Source organism: Rhipicephalus microplus, chromosome 3 (assembly GCF_043290135.1).
Source record: "Rhipicephalus microplus isolate Deutch F79 chromosome 3, USDA_Rmic, whole genome shotgun sequence".
Taxonomy (NCBI): Eukaryota; Metazoa; Arthropoda; class Arachnida; order Ixodida; family Ixodidae; genus Rhipicephalus; species Rhipicephalus microplus.
Window position 1 is genome coordinate 8,849,126 of NC_134702.1, and position 26,696 is coordinate 8,875,821.

Below are 26,696 nucleotides of genomic sequence, written 5' to 3' on the forward strand. Positions count from 1 at the left end.
CTGGAGCCACCTTCCTCCTTCTCTTCTGGCATCACCTGCAATGAAGAAACCAAATCACGTCAGTGACATTCAGAACGTTTGCAGGTGAACTTGCTGGACCACAAGGGATGTGAGTCTGTAGAAAACTTCATAAATATACATCTGGGGTACACATGACTCTTCCAGCTAAACTGCTTGCTCATTAAAACTGAAATTTCATTCAACGTCAGCACTGTTTAGTAGTACAACTTTTGCAGGCATTACACCCATGTTTGTCATCTGTTTGTCATCCGAGGAAACGGCACGCAAAATTTGTTATTCTTTGTTGTAAAGATACAGTGGTGCCACCCACCATAGCTACAGTGAACACTGCATTTTGTGCAAAGCTGTGACAGATGGTGCCACTCTCACTATGCTACTAAAATCTGCACATCGAGTCAAGATGATATGCACATCAAATTTATAAATAAGCATGTAGTGTTTCTAAACTTGCTGTCAAACAAACATCCACAAAATGCTTTGTCTCAGCAAAATTTGAATGTAAATGTGCCAGTGATTCAAATGGCATAATCGTGGTGTTTATTCGATTCATAGCATGTCTCATTCACGCAACAGTTAGCATCCAGAACAATACCTTGTGAACCTCGACAATTTTTCTTGAACGCTCTCCCTCAATCTGTTTAAGGCACATTGCTCCATGATAAGGCACATTACAGAGTAACACGCCCACCGTCGAAATTTTCTCTATAATACCTAATTAGGTTTTAATGCAAAAAAACACCATACAATTATAGGGCAGACCGTGGTGGCAAACACTAGATTAACTATAAACGACATGAGATTCCTTAAAGGCCCCTGAAACACTTTTTCAAGTAACCGTGGAATGAATTCACTGAAAGAGCTTATTGCGTCACGAATTCAACGGCACAAAAATTTTAACAATCTATCCAGTATCAGCACAGTTTCAATATTTGTCACACGCTGCAGTCACATTCTGTCTCCTCTCGTCCCGACAAAAGCGCTGGAAGCTAAGCAGGGAGGGATAGCAAGGACAAAGAAAGTACGTCACGTGCGCCTGGTGACCTTGACCATCTATTATTTTCTTCTTTTTTTTCGGAGACGTGGCTTTTTCAGTGTGATCGCGCGAGCATGCAGGGACAAGTCGCCGCGATCTTCGTAACGACCGTGCACGTCATGTTCAAATCGCCAATGCCTGATAGATGGCCTCCTACGAGTGATTTTTGGGTGTCTTCTGTCATTTGTCAAGAGAAGAGAAGGCAACTTTTAGCTGACTTTGATAATGTATTGTGAAATCCAGGCCGTGTGCTGCGCTATAATAATTGGCTCGCGTGTTCTCGTGGGACCTCTACTACCGATCGGCAGCGTTTTCTGACCATGCTCCGAAAGTTGTTCCGGGGCACCTTTAACATGCACCTAATCTAAGCACAGAAACGTTCTGGCATTTCGCTCCTAACAACATGCAGTTGCTGTGGCTGAAAAAGCTTCACGTTACCTTGTAAGTCAAATGCAGAGTGAACATAGTTCCCTTCTATCCAGGAGTGTACGAATAGTGAATTTTAGAATTTAATTGAATATGAATTAGATAACAATGATGCCACATTGAATACGTATCTGCGTCTATTCCAACAGTTTCTGAATAAATAGACAATTTTCAAATCAGCCCTAGAATGGCAGTGTAACCACGTTAGAAATAAAGAATTTCACAACACTTTATTTGAATCGCTAGCTTTAAGAAAGGAACACTGCCATTACTTTTTATTAAAAAAAATGGCTGTATAACTGAGGCAAACTTATATAAGGCAGCAACTGAAACTTATGCAATTTCGTAATTGCCTTTAATATTTTCCAATTGCCAGTTGAAATACAGGTGTGACTATATTATTCAAAGTGGAACTTCGTCAATGGCTTACATAAATATTAAACAATATCTATGAGTCAACATCGTTGTGAATGTCAATTTGAATACAATGCATTAATGACTCACTTCGGGGACACTAGAGTTTCAAGCTGAAACACCTGCATTGTATAATGAATATAGTACCCATGTTTCTGCATTAACTTAAGTGCTTGTTTCTGGGTAATTTGGTAATTAAAATAAAAACTGTTGCTCCTGTCTGTTCCATTGTTTTCTTCATTTGAGGCTTTTCGTCAGTGGTTATTAATAAAAAAGCATTTTATATTTCTAATTGTATGCATAATACAAGCACCAAATCAAATAAATGCTATTCGCATGATAATCTGAAATTTTTAGTATTAGCACACCCCAACTTATTTTGAAAGTCCCATGCACTGAAATCTTGAAACTACTATTTAGTTAATCTGAAGGTCATCTTAAACGAATTTGACCCACTCTACAACACCTCGGCTAATGCATGTTGCAGAGTATCGCATCGAGCAAGTCGTGACATTTTAGTGTTCTGTTTAATTACTTGTTAGCCAAGATTAATTAACTTTTGAAGCCATGAAGTCGGACAAAATATTTCAATAAGACCGCTGTATATTAGCTTGCAATATATCTGGTTAAGCAGCTTTCAAGTTCCTCTTTAATTAGTATTAGTGTTTTTCCACTTGCTAAAGGTGCCTGTGAATTGCTAAAATATGATGCGCGACATGCATGCTTGTGTGCCACGACTGATGTGCTTTGTAACATTTTATGTTCAAATGCTTTGCTTCCCTTATGGCTGTTCATAACAGTGATAAGCAGGTGCAGCTGTTATGCCTTTCTTGTGGCTGCAGACTACAGGCACATCATCGCAAGCCACCACCATATTCGCAGCCCTGTCTTCTTTTAAGCGGCAACACACTCAGCTGAATGCTATGGAACACGAATCATTGGGCAACACTGCAATTACTGTGTGCATAGGTGTACAGGCAGGCATGTCACGTGGTACTTTTTTGTATTTTGTGGGCATCTGTGGTTAGTGGAAATGTACTAATACTTAACTTATAGGAACATAGAAACAGTTTAATGGTATGTTTTGTAAACTGATCTGTCATTGAAATTTTTAGCCTAGCTTTATATTGCTTCAAAAATTAATTAATCTTCATAGTTAAGCAGCACACAAAAAATATATGCGACTTATTTCATGCAATATTTAGTAACGTGCACTTGGTCACGTCATAGAATGCATTGACATGTTTTTGAACGCTGGCTAGTGTTAGCTGGAACGCCTTGTTTGTACAACTGAAGCAAACCTGCAAAACCACACAGCCGGTCTTTTTATAAATGCGATATCCGAAGAGCATGAAGTAAATGGCTATGACGCAAGTCCCACGATGTCGCTTTTGAGAGTTCTCTTATAGGCACCAGATAGCCTTAGAGGTCTCGCTGAGGTTCCGCATGTTGCAATATTTTGAGCAAAATAATTTCACATTTGTTTGCTTTCTCTGACCCTTCCACATGTATTTCAAACAGATATTTTATGTGGGAGCTCCTTTACTGTGTACTTGTTCTATCTTAAGCACAGCTTTTTATGCAGTCCAATGCAACAGCACGAAAGTTAAATTTTGCATGAAAATGTGAGACCGGAACACGTGCAACTGAAAGCCAGCCATTTATAAAATGATTGACTGCACAACAAGCTGCTGTAAATATATGGGCAAAATACACAATCCGTAAATAATTAAGAATTTATTGCAGATTATGTAGCTAGATGAAGACAGCTAATATTACAGGAAGGCCAAAAATTTTTGGTCCTCTCCACCTTCTACAAGTACTTGCATGTGCATTAAATTAAGAGTTTGAAGAGAAAGGTAAATGCGAAATAACCTTTTTCTTAATGACTTGACCATATTCTGCTTGGAATGGAGTATGTAGAACTTGTTCATAGCATGAGAGCACCGGTACAAATGTGTAAGGTATTTAAGAAAATGTTTTTGTCGCCACGTGCGCTATGGTCACATGAAGTTGCTGTGGGTAGTAATGGTGGAACAAGGAAGGTGCAAATGAGGCCTTTGAATCGCTGTCTGGCAGCTTCTAAATCAAGGCATTCTGTTCATCACCTTGTTGAGAAATTCCGCATAGTCGATGCGACCATCCTTGTCGGCATCCACTTCTGCTATAACTTTTTCAGCTTCTTCAAGGGTCATACTCTGCCCAACCTGAAAAAAAAAAAAATATATTTGAAGTGAACTTGAGTGATTACCTCACTTGTAAAGGATTCTACAGAAAAACCTCAGCAGTTTAATGTGCACGTTCATTCCAAAACTATTAATGTTCATATTAGGCTTCCACTTCGAATCATAAAGAGACATAAAAGCTCTGTATATTTTTGACATACCCTGCTGCTTGTCCATGCAGCCAGTCAAGAAGCACGCTTCTATTTCAAAGGTGTGCTTTTGAAGATAAATTCGGCCTATGTTATGCTCCTGTTTTTTCACATACCATTAATTGCCTAGTCAACGAGCATATACCATGAAAAGTTTTGTTCAGAAAGCTTTATTATTTTTTAAGCGGGTAGGCTTAGAGGTAGAAAAGTGAAGTGTAAATTGTGACCACAATGAAAACTACGATACCAGAGTTGTACTCGTGATTGTAACATTGTCTGAAATTTCAAGTGTAAATTAGAAAAGTAGAAATTAAGTTTCAGTAAGAGAATTAGCTAATACTTAATATTCATTAGCAAGTTGTACATACACATCGTTGATAGTTGCGATAGTTTCCTGAACACCAATAATGCTCCCTTTCACTGCACCTGTTGTGCTGACTGGAATACATCCCTGAATGATTACTGCATGAAGGTCAAGTTACTTGGTACATACAGTACATTAAAGATAACACAGACAATTATGTCAAGAAAAGTATACGGGAGGCTTGTAATTATGGTAAAACAGGACGAAAATATAGCTTGTCACCAGCAGGGGCTAAACTTGCAACCTTCGATGCATACAGGTGAGATATTTTAGACTTGCCAGGGTCAGCTATTGGGGGCTTCGCTGATAATGCTATATTAACCTCCTTATGTATAAAGTGCCAATTAAGCCATGTAAATCTCAATAAAAAATCTAAGGCTGCAGACTATTTTGTAATATTCGAAAACTTTTATTAGAGATTTCAGCAAAAGTTTATGGTTTTAAATGGATGAAGGGGTGCCTTTTTGACCACTTTGTATTGCTGTAACATTATTGGGTACTGTTCTTCCGAGTTGTGTCATGACTTTCAGTTAGCTCGAATTCCAAGCTGATGAACCATTCTGCCTTCATATATCTTGAGCCATACTGGTTAACATTAGGCTTTGGTGAGGAGCATAGGTGTACTGGTCTGCATTGTAAGTAAGCCATTTTCTATTGAACCGAATGCAAGATTCATTAAACAAGAACATCTTGTTCCTTATAATAAATGTCGACCATGCATGGTCAACGGTTGCATGCATATTTAAATATGCATTCCACCATCTAGTTTAAATATATTAGAGGCAAGCGATAAAATTTGGCTGACATACAACACTGATTTTCGACGTAAGTGCGCGTACTTTAGTGAAGATGTGTATCAGCTCGGTCTTCGTGATGTATCCATTGGAGTCCCTGTCAAAGACCTGAAACGCTTTGAGGACATCCGCACGTGTGCTGATGCGCACAGACATCTTGCGCACCATGAAGGCCAAAAACTCTTGGAAGTCGATGCTCCCGTTGAAGTTGCGGTCCACCTGGCGCACGATGCGCGCCATCTCGTCGGCGCTGGGGCTTTCTCCGAGAGCACGCAGCACCATCTCGAGCTCTGCGCACGAAATGACGCCGTCGCCGTTGCGGTCGAATAGCAGGAAGGCGCCCTTTATGTCTGCAATCTCTTCGGGCGACAGTTGTTTGCTGTGCGCCATTCCGAGCGCGGGCAGTTGCAACACGCTCTCCGGCGCGTTCACCTGTTGGCTTTTGAAGTGATCGTTCGATCGCGACCTGAAAGCAACACACTGAGCAATCTGTAGACGATGATGACGATTGCGTGGGCAGTGCTTCTCGTATACACACAGGTGCGCCACGCGCACTGCGTACGCAAGGAGCATGTGTTCCGAATCGAATGCGCCAAAAAAGAGGAAAAAGTCGCGTAAAGCTTGTATCATGAAATCGGCGGCATACCACTTCACGAGAGTAGTTTAGGATGCTAGAAAATGGCGCTTTGTGGAACCGGGGTTTATTAATAGAGCGCATGGTGGCCCAGGAGCTCGTAACGCGTTCTTTCGTAAACAAATATTTTGTTTATGTAGTCACCGCCCTCAAGGCGAGATGAGGCATGCGAAAAACGCGCCATTTGCTAAGAGCAGACGACCATGTGGATGCGTAACTTCCGCTTCCTGCATCTGAGGCCTGACGGGCTGTTGCACTTCCTGCTCCTTAAATGACGCTTCACCTCAGCACTGGATGTTGCCGATCGCCGCGCTGTTTGTTTAGTTCACTTCGAAAAATGCCTCGGCGGTCTTATAGTGGTGTGATGTGTCAGGTGCGCTTTGCGGAGTACTGATTGCCAGCTAAACTGACTGTTATACTGCGGTAGTGCACCGTGTATCCAGCGTGTGTCGGGCTATCCGAAACGATGCCTTATATCTTGCACTGTGCGGTGGCTCGTATTCGGAACAATTTTGCTAGCTGTCTTTCACAGTGTGACAACTGATGAAGGTACCATGGTTCGTTGAAGATTGATGTCGTCATGCCTTCGAAGCTGCAGCTGGATAAAATAGCGTGGCAATGGACCGAAATAGTGGAACCAGCCGATGTCAAACAAGAACACATCGAAGCTGCGTACCGGGTTAGATGTGGTTCTTGCTCGGCGAACACCTGCAGGTAAGTGCGGGCGCTGTTCATCAGGTTTGGTGGTGTGTTAATCGCCGGCTCCAGGTGCCGAGCAAGCCGAAGCACGCGCTGTGTAACTCGGTGTCCCAATGCTGCAAAATGAGCGGGAAACGCGCTCGTAGTTGCCATGTGTGCGTGTGTATCGAAGCCTGCTGCGCTCGACATCTTGATCGTTTGCAGAAAACGCGACCCTGCCTCCGAGAACGTGCAATGACAAAGTGTGGCCTTCCAAACCCGTGTACCCTTCGTATGGTACCGTCGGGTTCGACTCTCACTCACGGAACGCCGGCGTAACACCGGTTTGCTTTTGTTTCAGCGCAGGCATTGACCACAGATCGAGCATTATTTCACCTATTAGTTGCCGAGTTCAACATCGACTTGTAGCTGAAACCAGCTGGTCCTCACATTTGTTATAATAATTGCACTGTTATCATTGTTTTAATCTAGAGTTGTAATCTGCGTGTATATCACTTGTTTTCTTGAAGGCGAAACTGTTCAGGTAATCCCCGTTGCTTATCGGGACTTGGAGAACGGAATTGGTTTCAAGAACTAAAAGACAGTGCCTGGCATGATGTGGGTGACCCCAATGCGGAGAGGAGGCCTGAGGTACAGTGAACTGCAGTACAGACTCACGTTTGAAATTCGATAAATCCGAAAAGTTTGTTACATGCAAATGTTCGTTTGTTTTGTAGGGCGGCTTTGTCGGCCTCAAGAACCTTGGCGCAACCTGCTACCTAAACAGCTTTCTCCAGGTCTGTACGTTGAAATCATGTGGAAACAATTACGTTTTGCCTTGATGCATTATTCCGTCAGTTTAAAGGTCATTTCTGTGATACGAGAGTGCATTCGCTTTCCCATTCAGGAAAACGGCAGTGTGAAAATTGTGGTTGAAAACATTGACCGAGAAAAATAAAGTCAAAGTCTCCCTCCTGTTCGTATAGAGAATGTGTTTAAGTATTCGAACAGGGGCTCGAAACTATTGCAAGCACATTGCAAAAAAAAAAAAAGCGAACAGCAACATTGCTGTTTTTAGTACACGCCGTGCAAACTTCCCCAAAATTTCTTCATTCTAAGGTCCTGTTTGTGTTACTTTACTAGTGTACCTCGAATACCCCTCAAGTATTAAGGGATGGTTATTCCTACTTCACAACACATGGAGAACTGACTCAGTGTTTGGTGAAACCTGCGTAGTTGTAGATGGGACATAGCTCTGCACAACAGGTGGCTTAGGGTAACGAAATTAATCCAGCAGACGATTATTCCAAGAAAAGCATAGGGGACATGATTTGTTGTTTTTGACTGTAGCATAGTAAATCTCATGTTAATTGATGTGAATTAAAGCAGATGAAGAAGCACGAGGAAATTCAAAAGTAGAAAGAAATGTGAGCTTAGTATTTCTTTCAGAATTTTCTGTGATATGTATGGTTAAATCATTGCCATATGCATGCAAGTGCCTTTGGACAATGTTACAACGTAGTTGAGCATTAGATGATGTGTACATGTTGCACCAAAACATTTACATCGCTGAAGCGTTTCACTTTGCTTTCGAAAGAAACCGAGAGACTGTGTATTAGTTTCGTAGGTGGACACTGCCAAAAAATTGGAGCTTTGCATTTGGATGAGCACTTGACACCTTATTCGTGGTCTCAATGAATCGAAGTTCTGTGTGTAAATACAGTTGATCTCCTCCATGAATACATATGTGGAAAGGCTAGGGGTAGCCTGAGGAAATTCTCAGCACCAACCAAAGAATGATTAAAAGCTAAGGGAGGAGGAGGAGGATACAACTTTATTAGAAAAAAAAAAAAAAACAAGCTTAGGGAGTACTTCTGAAATGTCCCATCACTGCGCGTAGCAATTCGCAAAGAGACAGCTTTGGCATTCGAATAATGTGGTGATCATTGTGCCTCGAAAGTGTAGCACTTCTTCTCTCTTCACTGTGAAATGGTTTGAGTGATATCATATCCTCATCTACATGAAGAAGCCATCAGTGTATTGTAGGAGTGACAACTCCCAGACCGACTTCTATGAAGAAAGAAGGGGAATGTGTCAAGAGCTCATTTCTTTCTCAGACACAACCCAATGCAGCCTAGGAAGGCATTATTTCAAGGTTCTGTTGCATAATAATTATGACATAAATCACCTGATGCTGTGCGTATTTAGATCAATGGGTGGGGGGGATATGAATGCATTTTTCACAGGTTTCAAGATGCTTCTATCGTTCACTTTAATTCCTTTCCACTTATGCCATAATTATCGCACCACAATGAGAATCTAGGAATAAAGTGGCTTCTATGCCTTCCTTGGCTTGATTAAATTGGCTTTTGTGCATCATATGCACTGGTTGTGGAGCAGCATGAAAGTACCTCTCAAACACACATTGAGTGATACCATCTCTGTCCTGAAACACTCTGTGCAGCATGAAACTATGGTTGAAGGAAGAAAAAAAAAGTACCAAAAAACTACTTACTTGCATTCTCGTCCTATTCTGCTACAGGATGGATTATGACACTATGGAGATGTGTTCATTTGAATGAAAACACTGCCCATGGTTATGCTTTAATGAAAGAGCTCCTGTTCTTGTCCACACAAACATTTATGCTTGTGAAATATGTCTTGTGCAGGTGTTGTACCACAACCCTGCTTTTAGACATTCGCTGTATCAATGGGATCCTCAGGACGATCCACAGGAGAGTTCCAAGCGAGCAATTTCAAATGGTAGGTGCCAGCATTAGTATACTGCATACCAACAGTCATTGCGCCATTAATAAATAGTTGCAGCATCCATAATGAGACTATTTCTTCTTTGCAGAGCATATCCATGATGTCCAGAATTTTCATAGCCCAGGAGGAGCATGTTTATGCTATTTTCTTAGCATTACTGCAGTTATAAATATTGTTTATGATGTTTTAGATGCGAAGAAGCTTATGGTGAAGCGCAATCTGGTGTGCGTAACCACTCTTACTGCGCACGCACAACAGCTGCCCCAAGCGCTGCTAGAGAATGCTAGCGCGTTCCGGCATGTGTAAGGGGCTGCGTAAAACCATGTGGCTTCTCCCCCTCAGCAATCCTGTGGGTCGGGGAACGAGATTCTGCAGAAGCGCTATGAACCAACACGTATCCTTGTCAGAATGCTCTGGCATGCGCTAGTGCGTTCAGGCCTGTGTGAGTGGCTGGGTAGGACGAATCGGGGAACGAGCTTCTGCAGATGCACAATGAACCCACGTGCTCCCACGTAACGTGGCGACGAACTCGCGCGGAATGCTCCAACAAGAGTTCGGGACGAGTAACAGCAACGGAAACTACAGTGAATTCATGGTATGCTTCACTTACAAGGGCTTGTCAACATCGGGCAAGGTGCCCGTGATGTACGAAAATTAAGGTCGACCCATGCACTGCTTCACATGCTATTCATGGTTCTCTTTAGTGGGAGACAGTGTAATTTTCTGCTTGCATTTGTTTAACTTCCAATTAAATTTGCCATATTGCTTCCCTTAATGTGCATGACGTGGAGCAAGGTTGTTAAAATAAATATTGTCTTTGGTAGTGTCATCCTGTTGTCACATAACCACCATCTTTCATTTAATTAATGTTATCTGACCGGTCCTGTTGGAGGGAAGAGTAGTTATAATTTGTAACAAACAAACTTGACACTCAAGACTAAAAACAGCCTAAAAAAAGAATGGTTATATCAATGCACTTATTATATCCAGGCAAAGCAGCAATTCTTTCTCACCATTCTTCATCATGATAAGTTGGCTAGTGCATCCGTAAGTTTTTTCTATATATTAATTGTGCATTTTTTGTTTTTTTTTTACAGTCTTTCAATTCTGACTTCTGGCAGTGCAACTGAAACATTTACAATTCTACTTGCTGCACAGCTAACCTTTTTCAGGGATGCTCAGTTTTGATTAACGGGCCAGTAAGCAACTTCACGGTCCGAAATTTCTGATGGAAAAGTAATTGGGCGCTTGTACAGTGTGAACATGCTGCTGAATAATTTAACGAATAAGTGCTGTAATAAGAAAGTTAAAGTGCTCAGAACAACTCTATTCGGCTGGTTTTGGTTTCTCGCTTGAAATGGGCAGATGTAGCTCTTTGTCATCACTACGCCTCGTTCTTCGACCTAACACATAACGTCAGTGAATATGTCGTCACTGAGCAGCCAACTACATAGCAAGGCTTCTAAAGAAACTAAAGAGTGGCCTGTGCCACTTGTGTCAGTGGCGCAGGAACAAGCGTGGTGCAAGGAGTACGGGGCACTGGTGAAATATACACTCTTCTCCTAGCAGTAAAATTGCGAGATGACTTTTCATCTTGGAGGCTTACCATCTGGCAATGTCGCTTGTCCGAGTAGTCTCGGGGCTCTAGCGAAATGGCAGAGGGCAGCACAGGAAAATGCAGATGCAGACTGCGTGGCCGAAACTGCATCGCTGAAGGGCCAATGCACTGTTTTGTAGCGCGAAGGACCATTCGAGCTAGTCATTGCTGTGTAATGTTGCCCATGGGCAAGATTTTATCACTTCATGTGTAAGGAGGAATTGATAGGGGCTCGAAGAGGGGTTAGGGGAATCGTTTTTGGAAATGGAACGACTGTGCAGCTTGCAACACTGTGATATTCACAAAAATGTGATTGCTGCGTTCATGGGCACGAATTAGCAAGCTTGTTTGGGAGAGGTAAAAAAAAGTTTTAGCCTGGTTGCTGTTCTTTTATTGTGTTAGTGTTTTTTATGTCCTTCCTTTGTTTAGTAAATTAGCTGATGTGTTAGTGCTGAGCAGGATTCTGCAATATGCTTCAATTAATGTGAGGCTGTGTGCATGGAGCAGGGTGCCTTTGTGACACAGAGATGCATATTTGTGTTGCTACATAATCCATCATGTGTGCACCGTGTCTTAGTTTGCTGCTGTCCTTGTGCCTTTTGCAGAAAAGAAAGAGGTTACAGTTCCCAGTGCCTCGGGTTCCTGTGCGACATACAAGCCTTCGTCGGTCACCGGGCATCTGCAACTCTTGTTTGCACAGCTTCAGTTTAGTAACAGAAGGTCAGCACTTCTGTCCCTCTTGTGAATGGCTGAATGAAAGCATCACTTCCGCATGTTGCTAATTGCTATATAGAACATGTAATGTTGTTGATTACATGGCCTGAAACTTCTAAACTTTTGCCATCAAGAGTATTCTTTAGATCTCTTTTCACGCCATCAACTAATTGCTGACGATTAGTCATCTAATAATAATCTAACAAGCATGATTTACACTCTTTGCTGCAGCCTTTTGTTTTAGAATCATTGTGAGAGAGTGTTATTTTAGAAAAATTTCTTTTGTCAAACTGACAAAAGTGCAGTGTTGTGTAATTTGATAAGGTGCATTGCTGGGCTAGTTGGTTAGGATTTGTCATTTCACAGAACGTCTCAATATATTATCAACCTGCTGTCATTGTACGAATAACATGTGGTACCATAAATAAATGTTTGCTTAAAAGTAGAGGTGTGCAAATAGTGAATTTTCAAATCGAATCGAATAGGAACCAAATACTGTTTGAATAGTTTTTGAATAGTAAGGAAGCCATTTTCAAAGCATCCCTAGACTGCGGAAGCATCAATTTTCATAACAGCCCAAGGTTTCCACAATATTTCCTTTTGAAGCATCAATTCGCACACTTCAACAAAGAAACATTCTGATTACTTTAATAAAAAAATTTTGGCTGGTTGTACCTTTATTGCATAATTTTGCAATTTGATTTCGTGCAGGTACATAGACCCTGAGCCATTCATCACCTGTCTTGGCCTGAGCACAACTCAACAGCAGGTAATAAGGAGTACAGCCATTTGTACAAAACTCTTTCCAGCGGTCATGCTAATATTGACGGTAACTTTTTCATACATTTTTGGGCATGATGTGCTTCCACAAATCACGCCACATGCAGTTGGTACTTTTTCTAGGTGCTGAAATGGCTCCAGCAACAGCTTTTAGGCAGACATGATGTTTGGGTCCCACTCACTCTTTTCCTCTGTGGTTGAATGTCAGTTGTACAATCAGCATCATTTATTTCATTCAAAGATGTTTGTGGTTTCTCACAAACCAATAGTGCAAGTTTCTTTAGTTTGTATAGGTCACAGTTAAGGCACAGCATTTTTGTTAGAATAGCTTGGAAACTGCCCGGAAATAGTGTTCAGAAAATCAGTTTTTCAGAAAGATGTAAGCATCAAAGTTCAGTATAGAAAAAGATTCTAAAGGTGATAATGCATGCAAGTCATTTTGAACCTGTAGATATAAACTATGGCTTGAGATCAGTGCTTGAAATTGAAGAGGCAGAAGTGTAATCAGATGGAAGCAGTGCAAAGTATTGTTACATGCATTGTCCTGCTATCATTTTAGCAAAACACTTGTGTTCTTTTGTGCAGGAGTGGTCTCAAAAACCAAGTATGGTTTCTGTTAATAACAGGTTTTTTTCTTTAACTTTCTTTATATGCGAGTTTTTAACAGCTACCTATGATTTGTCTGCATTTAGTATAAAACTGCCAAAAAAAGTTTTTTATGTAAGGAAAGTGAATTGACATCATGACCCCATGTGCTTGCTAACATTACTGGAAAACAGTGAATTTACTACTGTGAAACAGAAAAAAAAAAATTTAAAAGCTGATAATATCTCCAAGTAAGGGTTCCTAAAATTTAATGACAATATCATCAAAACAGTGTTAACGCTACTCTTATGTTTGCCAGATTTTTGTCACTGTATACTTTTTTTTAACTTGCTGTAATAGATGTGCCACCTGCTGTCTTTATTCTTAAGATGCGTGGAAAAACCACTGCTAAAAAAATGGCATTATTATCGCCTGGTCAGGCAAAATTTCAGATGAATAGCTGTATGGTGCAGCTTCAATAAAAAGGATCTGTAGGGGAGTATTATACTGAAAAGTAGCATAACAGCAATATTTTTTATTTGCAAAACCCTCGGTTGACTTGCAACCCTAGATGAAAAAGAAATTCGCGTACATGTGTGCATTTGCTAGCCCATCAGTTGAGCTTTGGTGGTGAATCGGCCTTCTTCACTGCTGTGAAAATTCGCACCTCTAATGAGATGAGGCTTGGCGAGCTAGTAAAAATTGAAAACTGCAAGATGGGCAGCGACACTGCCTTCTTGACGTTCCTGTGACGGTGCCCCTTCATGCCATGGATTTTTGCAGCAGTCGCTCCAAAAAAGTGCGACAATTTCGAAAGCAGCGTCAAGCATATTTCACCTTTACCTTTCATTTTGTGTATTCTCGTGTGCTGTAGACCCCTTAAAAGTTTAGGGATTTGTGTGCAAACTGAAGTTCTTTCCCTGCTTTCTTTCTCAGGATGCGCAAGAATTCAGCAAGCTGCTGATGTGTCTACTGGAAAAGCACTTGTCCTCACAGCGACAGCTCAGTGCACGCACCATTGTGCAGGAACAGTATGCAGGAGAATACGATTATGTCACCAAGTGCGTACCATTATGCATGTCCTGGCACGAGCATGTCTTCTCTGTTCAACTGGTCTGAGAATTTTGTTGACAAGTGCTATTAACCTGTCCTATTTACCAGAGCTATTGATCTGAACCTCAGCATGCAAGCAGAGTGTGTTGGTTATAAGGCCACCAAATTGTGAACAAGCTCGTTCTCAGTTAAGTTCTCGTGTCCTTTAGCACTATTCAATCGTCAATTACATGTGTTGAGAATTTCTTTATCTAGGAGATAAATGAAATGGTACATCAACTTTGCAAGGGTGATCAGTGATAACTGCTTTAGAGAACAAGGGCGCTTCATCAGCTGTAACTGGCAATTATGGCTTATTCCTAACCTGTTGTGACTTACTAAGCATTGCACAGCAGTACTTATAAGTAGTAGACTTGTGCAAACACTGTACTGCGCCAGTTTTTTGAGGGTGTGAAAAAAGAAGGCATTCACACCTTGTGGTTCATGCTTGGCCGGCTTTCAGCCTAACTTGCCTTGTTTAACTTCTTGTGAAAGGCTGTAGCAAGTACACTTGAATAAAATTTTAGTTACTGAGAGTTTCAGCCAAACTGAAAGATTGAATCTGAAATTGGTACTCTGTCGTTTTTTCTCAAAAACTTTGTTTCTCTCACAACCTTCATTTCCCTTGAAAACTAGTGGAAAATAACGAATATAGTGCATTTTTAACAAACAGCCATGTTTAGCAGCCACAGCATGAACATAATGACGTTTGGGAAAGCTTAATGTACTGGAAGTGAGTATGCCATCAATGCCAGCCGTCGCCCACATCTCAAAACCCCTCTCAGCCCCTACTACTACGATTCTTAGAATTGCTATGAACGATGCCAGCAGGGAACAATGCTTGTGGCTTTAATAAAGCCCTGAAAGAGAGTCCAGTATCAGCACCCTTGCGGAAGGAGGAGAGTGGAATGTAAAACGAAGATGCAGAAAGGGAAGTAGCAGGACAGAAACATGTGCACCTTTCAGCTGCAGCGACCAGGGACGTCCCCTCTCGTATTGGCGTGCAGCCGCTGCAAGCTAACAGTCCTCCATAAAGTACAGCAAACTGTTAAAAAATATTAAATAAACTCGTTTAATAGAAAGTTCATGTCTTCTAAGTAAAACCTCAATGTTGTCAGCATTTTTTCCACTTTTTGTTCTGTATAACATTAAAAGAACATGCACATTGCAAATGATAGAGGTGCACTTTTCATCATTGAGTGTCTCTTTGTTCAGTTTGCTTGTCCCGATTCATGGTGCAGCTTGTACTTCTTGCACTTGGCTCACATCTTGGTCTTAACGCTCTGCTGTCTTGTAGATGACTGAACCATGCCAGTAGTCACAAGTAGCAATGCCCCTTACTGCTCATCTTACAGTGTTTCTACATTGCTTTCTTAATGGTGGCAGCCCTGATGGCTCTGGTAAACATGCAAGTCATAAATAACTTGACTAACTTGAACAAGTGAGGAAGTATGTCTGCAGTGTCTGCCTACCCACTCCAGGCGTTCTCAAAAATAGAGCTACACTTTATTTAATAACTTTGAAAGTTTACAAGCACACTCACCTGCTAAGAATATTTGCAAGGTCTTGTATACTGCAATAGCACGGGCTGTAAAATTTCTTTTATTAAATTTGTTCCTTAATGTGCTACAGTAGCATTAGGTAGTGGTCATATCTTACTTTTTAAATAGGCCCTGCAACACTTTTTCAGCATGTTCAAAGAATGGATCTGATTAGTAGTTGAGGCTTCTGAGAACATGCGAATCAAGCATAGTATCGCATGCAGCCTGGAATTTATAATTAATTGTTAAAGTCAACTAGAACTCGTTCCCTCTTTATTTTACAAATGATGCCATATACCCAATGACTGCACCATATACGAAAATTTGTGGCCATTGGCTGATTTGAGCATCGTTAGTTGCATTGTTACCAAAGCCCCCACTTGCCCCGGTGCATGTTCACAATCACACTGAAACTAAGTCGACCATTTGAAAAAAAGAAAAAGTGCTCATGGTCATGACCTGCGCATGACATAACTTATTTTACCCGTGCCATCTCTCCCTGCTTATCTTCCAATGCGTGAGAAATTTCCGACTGCTTGTACTTGACAGATCCTAAACAATTTTTGCAGCGGTTCAATTCTTGAAGCAGTGGACTCCTTTAGTGAAGTTATTCGATGGTTATTTGGAAAATGGTTGCAAGGCCCCTTTAGAAAAGATCATTGGCTTGTTGCTTTACCGCAGCCACATAGAAAAGACAGCATGAGATTGTCGAGCTTCTATTGCACTATCGTTCTAGTTTCTCTTTCTGCAGCTTGCACCTTCAACTTTTTTCTTGAGACTCCAGTACCTGATGTTCCTGCAGGTGCCTTGAATGCAGCACAGAATCCTTATGCCCTTCCAAGTTTTATGAGCTGGACCTCAACATCAAAGGCCTTAGGCATTTGGAAGAGGCGCTCAATCAGTTCCTCAGGGCAAGTACACCTCAACATGATCTGGTGCTCTTACTTATAGTGGTTACGATGCTTTCTGATGACATTTTTTTGAACCCAGCTTGCACCAGTCACATTCTAGCTGTGTTAAGGGGCTCCTTTCAGGGGCCAGTACACCATATTTCTGAGTTTGATTTATGCATTCTGTGTTATTCTTGTCCCAACAGGCACCAGGAAAATGACATACATAAGTGCCTCAATGGGGGGAGGGGGTGCAGAATTCGAGTCAACTTTTGAGCAGCTTCACCAATTTTGAATAAAATATCAATTACATTTTTGTTATTAAAGCATATTCATTCTAAATTTGAGCATCCTGGTACGAATACAGTGAAAATAAACACTGTTGTAGGGATCAATAAGGTATGTTAAGCTAAGAAAACTGTAATTTCAAAAGTAATAAAAATTTGTTATTAAGGAGAGGTGCGAATTAAAAAATCATGTTTTAGGCGAAATTTCTTGTATTTCTGGTTGTAATTGCGTTGTAATCCTTACACCTTTTTCTTTCATCTGTGAAAATTTCAAAACTAAATTCGAACAGCAAAACGCAAGAAAAAAAATATGTATGAATGCATGGCGGTGGCTTGAAAGTTCTTGAATTTGCACTGATATTGGCCATCTCTGACTGCACTCTGCTCTCCGTTGCGGGCGGTTGGGAATGTTGCGTCCGGCCTTCTTACATCTTGGTAGGAAGCGCAGAACTGTTACACAGGAACATGAGACCCAAGTGCTTTAATGAGAACGTCGTCGAAACAGCGTTAACGGTGCCCTATTTATGTTTGCCAGATTTTTGTAACAGCTCCAACGATTGTCAGTTTTGCACGTGGGCAAAAAATAATAATAAAGATTAGGCTTTTTTATTATGTGGTTTAAGCGGTTTGAAACGCGCGACGCCCTCAGCCGCATCGCCAGTGGCTACCGAGTCATTGTCAGCTGTGTCATAGATGGCCATCAGCATTTGGTTCGTCGGCTTTTCTGCGGGTCTACACATATTTCTGCGATGACAAGCCCGAAAAAGTGCAACGTGAGACCGCATAAGTTTCAAACGAAGCACAAGTTTAAGGGAAAGCGGCTTAAAGTGCCATGAACCACGGTGACCGAAGAGAACCTACCTTGCGTGTCCTAGGCCTAACGGCGTTATCGTCGAGTGCCTCATAAAAGAGCTCGGCTTCTTCGAGAAAGACGAAAGACCGCGGGATGAGGTTTGTGCAACGGCAGTTTTGTGTGACACCCTCATGCTGACGGCACTTGTGGCAGGTGCGGCATGCCCGGCTTGCGGTATTCGAAAACTTGCCGTTCGGGAGCCAGCAGAAAAGCAGCAAGGGACTTTTGTCGCCCCTCAACTTTCTGAATGCAGGAACAGCGCAACCTAGAAGTAGTTACTTCGTAACTACGGAAGCGAAAAAAACAAGGACAGAAAAGAGCGCTGACTTTCAACAAAGATTTATTATCGGTGTGGTGTACATAGATAGGCGAAAAATGAGAAAATTGGGCATGCGTAGAAGGGTGCAGGAACAACTACTACGATACAATGTCAGCAAAACTATTATATTAAATCTTTGTTGAAAGTCAGCGCTCTTTTCTGTCCTGTTTTTTTCGCTTCCGTAGTTAAGAAGTAACTACTTCTAGGTTGCGCTGTTCCTGCATTCAGTTATGTTCTACCAACTTGCCCAAGCTTCCACACTTCATAACCTCAACTTTCATCATGAAAACAGCGAATGCTTAGAGACTGCTCTTTCATGCTCATATATGTAAGTGCATGTTACGGCGGACGGCAGCAATCGAGTGAGCCAACGGTACGACAGCGGGAGCTCCTGAGATAGTTTTGCTGTAAATGTGAAAGCTGTGACGGCTGCACACGCTGTCAGCATTAGCCATGAGCAATTTTCAAGATTTTGGTCTATTATTGGACTCCCAAAGACAATGTACCACCGAGGATTTTTTTTTTATTTCAAAGAAGGCGCACACTAGAGTTACTGTATATGCTACTTTTATGTAGCAGAGTTGCGCATACCTTTTCCTTCGCCGCTACGGCACTATTCGACGAGCGCCGTCATGTGGTGCAAAGTGACGTCAAATGTTCAATTTTACCTGGCAAAGCCAACTTTACGTGCACGATAGCGCAACGCCCGCACGTTTTCTGCCCGTGCCGACTTCAGTCTCATCGTGACCACGTTTAAGAGCTTTTAGCTTGTTCGTATACTTCTTTACATTGCCATGTTATCAGATAAAATTTGTGCATGTTCGGGCCTTTACGGAACGTAAACCTCTACATAATGAAAACTACCCGCCAAATCGCCTTGACGCTTGCAGTGCTATCTCGCAAGTCCACCTTTCCTCGTAGGAACTCGCGATATCCGCACTGCGAAAACGTTAGACATTCAGTCGAAATAAGCAGAAGTGCGAGAACAAATAGCCATTACATGCTTTGAGCCGGGTTACTAATGCTAAAATGGCCAGAACATTGAAGCCGCAAACGTGTTAGCCCCCGACAGACTGGATAAGTGGCGCCATCTAGTGGGGTCAAAATGTATAGAGCAATCTCAAAATTGTTATTTCAGGAAAAGCGTGCTTCGTACGTTCGGTGTAAAAACTGCGCAGCAGCATTATTTCGAATGAGTTACCTTTTCAATCATTTTCACCTAATTTTATCAATTGTTAAGTTCAACGTCCCGAAACCACCACATGATAATGAGAGACGCTGTAGTGGAGGGCTCCAAAAAACATTGACCACCTGGGGTTCTTAACGCGCACCTAAATCTAAACACAAGGGTCTCAAGCATTTTTGCAATCTATAGCAACATACCGCCTCACTGCAACAGTGCAATCTTGCTCAGTGCATGCAAATACGTCTGTGGCATGCTGCTACACCGGAACATCACATCGTATTTTTCTTTTGCGCGCGATTGGTGAGTGGCTTCACTGCACAGCCATTGAACATAATGGCGGACCTATGCACAACTCTGCTCCCATAGAGAGCATATACAGTAACTCTAGTGCACCCCGGTGCCATGGAAGCTGTGAGTGAAAACTTGCGTCAATCCAGGGAATTGACGAAAGAAGTAGCTGGGGAAACTGGTGTGGCTGTTATGCTCGGCGGCACTTGGCAGAAGAGGGGCCACAAAAGCCACAACGGTATTGGCGCTGTTATCTCATTAGATACTGGCCTCCGCTTAGACTTCGAGGTCATTTCAAATTACTGTCTGACATGCAATAGGCACAAGCAACTGGAGCCATGGTAAAGTTTCTATTTTAATATTGTATTTCACCGTGTTGCGCACAAAATTTGTTAGTTCTTAGGACTCTACAGATCTGAAGGATTAAGCTATATCTGCAGCTCTATCTCTATTTTTTATAGGTTAGAATCATTGTATAACAATGGCCATAATTTTGCTGTATCTGATCGGTGGAAAGAAAACCGAGCAAGCTACATGAAAATAAATGACATATTTCAAAAGTGGAGAAAAAACTCTTCTAGCATGCGAAATTTTGTTAGATTCAGACTATTATTTTAAAAAATTGTTTTTCGAGTAGCATCATCCCTTAATTAATTGTTTATATAATCACATCCATACTGGACAGTTTGTAGTGCAGGATAAAGCCAGTAATATATTTTTTATGAAGTTTCTATAAAAATATTGTCACACTAAAAGCAAAGACCATTTTTTTCTTGGCACTGCATGTCAGACTCTTGGAGATATCTTTTGGGTTAGCATATGCTTAGGGATCAAGAAAGTAACATCTTGTTCCTGAGAAAATTTCACTCAAGAAGCAGTCTTGTAAGCTGCTAATAGCGAAGCAGATCGTAAAAGGCAGTTTTCTCAACTGGCTTGTTCTTTCCAAAAGTGCTAACTAGAAAAATTGAGTTCTAAGATTTCACAACATGCTGTTTACATTGATGTTAAAAAAATTTAATTGAAGTGACCTGCTTCATAGGTTCGGTCTTCCTCTTCAACCTGGCACTATTCTACGACAATTGAGTACAATCGTCTTCAATTTTTTGCATCTTTTGAGCTGTGAGTGTTGCTCACAAAATTTGTTTTTTCTTAAAACAGGCCACCTGCTGATTGCAATGAATTCACAGGAGAGAGCAGCTGAATAGCACACAACCAAAGCAGGAGTAACTCGTAATTGGTGTGAAACCAGCTGTTGATGGTCACGTGCTATGTCTCAGCCAATTCGAGTTTCGCTTATAGTTTCCAGCTACTTTGCTGTCATTAAGGCAAAAATGTGCTGTCTTAATTTATTTGTGTCTTCTGGTGTACTCTCAGCAGAAGTTCTTTCATTTCTGAAAGATGCAAAAAACAAACATTCTAACACGGGCATTCTTTTTGCGTTCGCCTTCTTGCCTGCTTTGCAGCTGTGTCTTAACTAGGGCGGTTTCAGAGACACTTTTAGCAGCGAATGCGGGCCACTGTCTTGTGAAAAGTACGAGTTTTATTTTTTTCTGCTACACAGATAAAAACCAAACCTGATGCGCATCTTCTTTAATGTACCAGCAATCCAAAAGAACTCGTACTATTTGAAAGTGCACATTTCTTTGTCAGTATTTTACCCCTTTAAGTTCCTCTAAACTTAATAACATGTGACCAGTTGATGTTGATAACGGCGACTCCTGAAATGCGCAACTTTAGGCTAGTAAAAAACAAAATAAGCATGCATTTTAACAAGTATATAATCTCTATTTAAGGCACTTTCAAATGTTTCATGTATACTGCACTGCACGTAGACATTGAAAATATTTATTTGTCAATCTAATGAGTTCTGGCAAAGGTGTTAGGTGATGAATTACATTATGGCAAAAGCCATTTAATTTTCCCGTGTGGCACCATGCAGATGGCATTAAATCATGACTGATTTGGAAATCGTCGCCATTTTCTGTGCCCATGTTTCAAGAGTTTTAAATGGCATTTGTTCCATGCCAGGCTGGCAAAATGAACAAACTTGTAGTATAAAGTTTATAGGTCAAATTTTAATATTGTTTGTCACATTTGCAGTATATGCAATGCCCAATGCAGAATATGCAATGCCTGGCAATGCTTATTTATGACAAAGTGAATCAGTGTACATAGCGCACATATTGTTCTTATGTCCGTAGGCAGCCTGAAATGTACTCGCACAGCGATGGGTGTGCATCCTCCTACATAATGTTAAAGTGGTTTCAGACTGTTTTGGAGCATACGACACAATGTTAGGCTAGGCTTGATCTTTTGACATGACATGCCATGCCAAATAGCGAATTTAGTCAGTGGGAGGGACTCAAAGGCAGCAATTTCAAACTGAAGCTAAATTAAAGCCCGTATCAGAAGCCAATTTTTTTTACATATTGGCTTTTTTACTCTTGGTTGGGGTCATAAACCGTGCTTAGCCAAACTACCTCATCACGCATCTTTTTAAAAAAGGCTGCATGGTGAAGATTGGTTCATATGCTAATAACTAATTGTTATATGTGATGTTTACTATGAACATGTACTTTTCATATAACACATTGCAGACAGCGAGGAACGTCTTAGGTTTATATTTGATCACATCTCATGAGTTGTATCAGTGTTGGTTTACTTGTTTAGTTTCACATACACATTTCACTATCACATTTCTGGTGCTGCAGTCTCTATCTGCATAGTTATTAAAGTTACTAATTGTGATTGCAATGTTTTGTTTCCTTGTGGTCACCTTCAGGAGGAGAAACTGGAAGGTAGCAACCAGTACCGTTGCGGAGTGTGCGGAGGCATGCGCAACGCGGTTCGCTGCATTCAGTTGCGTCGCCTGCCGCCCGTGCTAAATCTACAGCTGCTGCGCTTTGGCTTCGACCGGCAGGCTGGCTGCCGTAAAATCAACACTGCGCTGCAATTCACCGAGACCCTGGACCTGAGCACGCACTTACAAAAACCACGTACGTCGCATTAAGAAAGAGGCACTGATACAACTTTTTTAAAGGTTCTCTCTCATTGATATTGCAGTAATATGTGGATAAGTAAAGGTGGTCGTGAACCACTTCTTCAAGTTACCATCGAACCACCTCAGTATTGGAGTTTATTTTTTCGTGAATTGATTTCGCATGAAACTACAGGCAACACGGTTTTTTACTTGTGAGCTTGAGGGCAGCATGATAGAAGCACATAAGCAGTTTGTCATGCGGCTTTTTTTGTTTATTTTGCGGGCTTTCCTTGCAATGCGAGAAAGGGCACTTGGTGATCCATATCGTACAGGAAACCATTCGGTTGGTGGTTTCTGGAGATACTCTACAACTCTGCATTCAGACTTTGTGTGTCTTCAGCCACTGATTGAAAAGTTGGGTAATGGAATGCTACAATCAGTAAGTGAGGGGAAAATAAGAATGTAGCCAGAGGGCTATTTAAGAAAAAAAAAAGAAATACAAAAGCACTTTCACAGCCATGAGCTGCCATGCTTCAATTTCATATATACCTGTGTAATATTCATGTCGTTTGAAAACATTTGCTGGAAATGTAGATACAAAAAACATGTACATACTTGCATAAATGTTTATAAATACTTATGCACAATTAGTGGGTAAAATGTGTTGCCCTAGTGTGAGGACAATAAGAAGTGCAGCCTAATTATGCTTTACTGTGTCCAATTCTTTGCCTTGCATTCTATAGTACAAGCTTTCATTTGGGAAAAGCTATATACTAACTTTACCTCGTGTCATAACAATAAGCCAGCATTAATGCAGTTCATGTTTTCTCACATTGAACAGCGTTATATAATATACAGTTGAATCTTGCCCCGAGTTAGACGTTTTCCCAAACACAACCTTTTTGCTGTCCCACCAAGCAGTGTACAGATGTATTTGAATCAACTTTCACACATCGTTTCTGCAATGTTCCTTCATGATACATTGCGAACTACTGAAGAAGTATGTCAATGGGCTTAGTAATGTACACTGAAAGCCATCTGGTCTGTCAAAAAAGTTGTGGTTCAGTTATAGGTGCAAAAGAAGTGCCAGACTCCCATCGAGAACTCTTTTGAAGCTCTAAATTGATGATTAAATATTTCTTAACTGTGTGTGATATCTTCATTTTATTATTTAGCGACACTTTTTTCTGGTCTTAATCATATGGTGAAGTTATACAGCTGAAGCCATTTATAAGAGACTCTGGTGTAAGAGACAGTTGGGTATAAGGGACATTAGTGTGCCTACGTTGAAATTGGTGTTGATAAGTAAAGTGTGTGCGTGGCGGTGTGCCTATGAGGGACTACTTATATGAGAGAGAATTGCTGCTCTGTGCATGTCTGCTATAAAGCTGTTCAACTGTACATTTCCCGACAAGTATGTACATGTTTTTTGTTTTGTGACAAACGTGTTAGAGGGGTTCTACTTTATTGTGGTTACAGAACTGTTTGCACTTTTTTAAGTGTTTGTGTTTCAACTAAGAATGACATGGTCTTGTGTTTCCTTGGCAATGCAGCTGGGAGCATGGTGTATACTTTGATGGCAGTGCTCATTCACCAAGGTTCCAGCGCCAACTCTGGCCACTATGTGGCCCACATCAAAGATCGAACTTCTGGTTCGTGGTACCTCTTCAACGACGATGGCGTCTGCAAAATGCGTGGGCGCCATCTTCAGCTCAACACAGATGAGGAAAACACAACACGTGCACAAGGGGCTGGCTCTGGTGAGCAAGCCATATCTTTTTTTGTCAAGTTTACTAGCTAGAATGAGAATCATAATGTGGCTTTGACTCAAAGAAATGCAGAAACACAGTCTTGTGTTATAATTTACAGATGATGCAAGTGAGCCACCCAAGCGACTAGCCAAGGGAACTCACGACTCCACAGGAGCATATATGTTGGTTTACCAAAAGAGTGGTCACACAAATTGTGAGTATCAGCAGGGTTTGTAGCTTTTTGCATTGTCTATAGCAAGGTAATACTGTGAATGAATGTCCCAATCCTGTTTTACTACGTCTTCATGAAATAAGTTCACTTATGTGCACCTTCTAGCTTCTGGTCACTTATTGCTTTTGTCAAGTGCCAGGTAACATATTCAGTTATGCTTAGATTTAAGTTTCCACAACTACATTAAAATTCCAACATGTAACCACAGATATTTAAAAAAGCATGACGGTAAAATATCAGCTGCTATTGTTATGAGAAAAATAAAAAATGTTCTCTGTATACAAGAAACCATTTGCAAAGTGGTAAGTATACCATGAAGAGATAGGTAAAATGGTCACAACTAATACATTTCATTTATTTATTACTGCCTGAGGTTGTTAGGGGTCTAACCAACATAAGGACATTAATTTGAAGCGTAGCGAGCCTACCTGGACGAAAATGAGTTATAGCGGTTAGTTTTGTTGAATTATTCTAGACAACCAGTGATTCTGTTCCTTTATTTGCAGCAGTCTGCATATGTCTTGTAATGATAGTAGACTTGCTGTAGTGGCTCAGCACCTAAGATACCGTTCCAAGGCTCGAGAGCGTGGTTACGATTCCTGAGCTTTTTGGATGCATTTTGGGTGGTTTGGGGGGGGATGTTGGGTAATCTATTGCTTTTGAGTAGGTATGTGCGTAAAATACTATTCAGTAGGCAGGAGCTGCAGGTACATTACCAATGAGAACTGGCAGACAATTATGCCAAGGAAAGTGTAGGGAATATTATTGGAAGTAATTGTAATGTGAATGTGAAGAAAGAAAAATGGATGAAAAGCTAACTTGCCGTGAGTAGAATCCGAACATGTGACATTTGAACAACACGTTCGATGCTCTACCAACTGAGCTACCCCTGTGACTATCCCCCCCTCCATTTTATTGGGTATGTATGTGCACTAAGTGTCAGAGCGTCAGTCAGGGCCGCCTGTTGCTATTGCGGCGAGTGTGGGACACTCATTTCGTCATATAGCATGTGACCTTATCATGAGCCGGCAGCTGACCAACAATCCCTTGCATACCACCTGAAGGCAATAAGTCTGCCAGAATGAGACCCTCGTTAACGAATTAAGGAAAGAGGAGTAAACTTAAGGGCTCATTTTTTTTTTGTTACAAACAATATTAAAGAAAACTGACTGACAATTATACCTACAAGCGGTGATGACTGACGCTTCCACGTTTAATGCACATACATACCCGATAAAGGTGGGGAGGGGGGGGCATAGCTGCTGTGGTAGCTCAGTTAGTAGAGCATCGAACGCATTATTCGAAAGTCGCAGGTTCGGACCCTGCCCATGGCAAGTTATCTTTTTATCCGCTTTTCTTTATTCCCATTTACATTACAATTACTTCTAATAATATTTACTATACTTTCCTTGGCATATTTGTCTGTCGGTTCTCATTAATATTGTTTCTAACAAACAAAATGAGCCTTTAAGTTTACACTTCTTTCTAGGTACCTTACCTGCAGCTCATGCGTACACAGTAGCATTTTTACCACGTCTTATATTCGTGCTTGTGTAACTTTCATGACTTGTTTAGTTTTATCTTGTTTATCAAGTAGTTTTAGAATGCCTATTTGTAATTTTTTCCTTAGTCTCACTTTGTATATTGTGAGTGTGCTAGAGGTTTTAAAATTTTTCACTGCACTGTCATTATTCTTTGTTTGTCCTTTCTGGCAACTTCTTGTCACGAAGCATTTTCATCGCTTTATTTCATGTAGCTTTGATCCCTGTCATAAAAAGGCCTTGCACTCAAAGTAATAAAACACTAGTTGTGAGTTCAGTGCCATATTTGTATGTCTCCCTGGACGATTTGTCTTTTTGTGTTATTGAGATCGACCATAATTATCAATAGTAGTAAAGCTTCTGCCCTATGCACAATGTGCAGCCTTCCCACCTGACCAGGATCTTTTCTGGGCTTGTTTATTGCCCAAAATTGTGCAAGAAGCCTTGGACACTGATAATGCTGTATTTGAGCAGTGGGTGGCTGAAATGGATGCCATGCGGGTGAGTACTGTTGCCAACTTCTAAGTTTTAACACAGTAGATCAAGTTTGCCA

General features: G+C 41.2%; 2 protein-coding genes across 2 annotated transcripts in view; one reads left to right on the forward strand and one right to left on the reverse strand.

The window, feature by feature from the left end:
* Window positions 1-3,861: 3,861 nt before the first annotated feature.
* LOC119163978 (uncharacterized) lies at window positions 3,862-6,198 on the reverse strand. Its single transcript, XM_037416073.2, has 2 exons — window positions 5,472-6,198; window positions 3,862-4,101 (listed from the first exon to the last, which is right to left on the reverse strand). The coding sequence occupies exons 1-2, from the start codon at window positions 6,054-6,056 to the stop codon at window positions 3,982-3,984; spliced, it is 705 nt and encodes a 234-aa protein (XP_037271970.2). The 5' UTR covers window positions 6,057-6,198; the 3' UTR covers window positions 3,862-3,981.
* A 299-nt stretch (window positions 6,199-6,497) lies between these two features.
* Window positions 6,498-26,696, forward strand: part of LOC119183036 (ubiquitin carboxyl-terminal hydrolase 48) — an 86,518-nt gene continuing 66,319 nt past the window's right edge. The window contains exons 1-12 of the mRNA XM_037433558.2: window positions 6,498-6,774; window positions 7,269-7,389; window positions 7,476-7,535; window positions 9,408-9,501; window positions 11,710-11,824; window positions 12,530-12,587; window positions 14,120-14,244; window positions 16,619-16,727; window positions 22,422-22,635; window positions 24,173-24,379; window positions 24,489-24,584; window positions 26,526-26,644. Coding sequence (XP_037289455.2) covers window positions 6,641-6,774; window positions 7,269-7,389; window positions 7,476-7,535; window positions 9,408-9,501; window positions 11,710-11,824; window positions 12,530-12,587; window positions 14,120-14,244; window positions 16,619-16,727; window positions 22,422-22,635; window positions 24,173-24,379; window positions 24,489-24,584; window positions 26,526-26,644 — 1,452 coding nt within the window. The 5' untranslated portion in view covers window positions 6,498-6,640. The remainder of the gene's footprint in view (window positions 6,775-7,268; window positions 7,390-7,475; window positions 7,536-9,407; window positions 9,502-11,709; window positions 11,825-12,529; window positions 12,588-14,119; window positions 14,245-16,618; window positions 16,728-22,421; window positions 22,636-24,172; window positions 24,380-24,488; window positions 24,585-26,525; window positions 26,645-26,696) is intronic.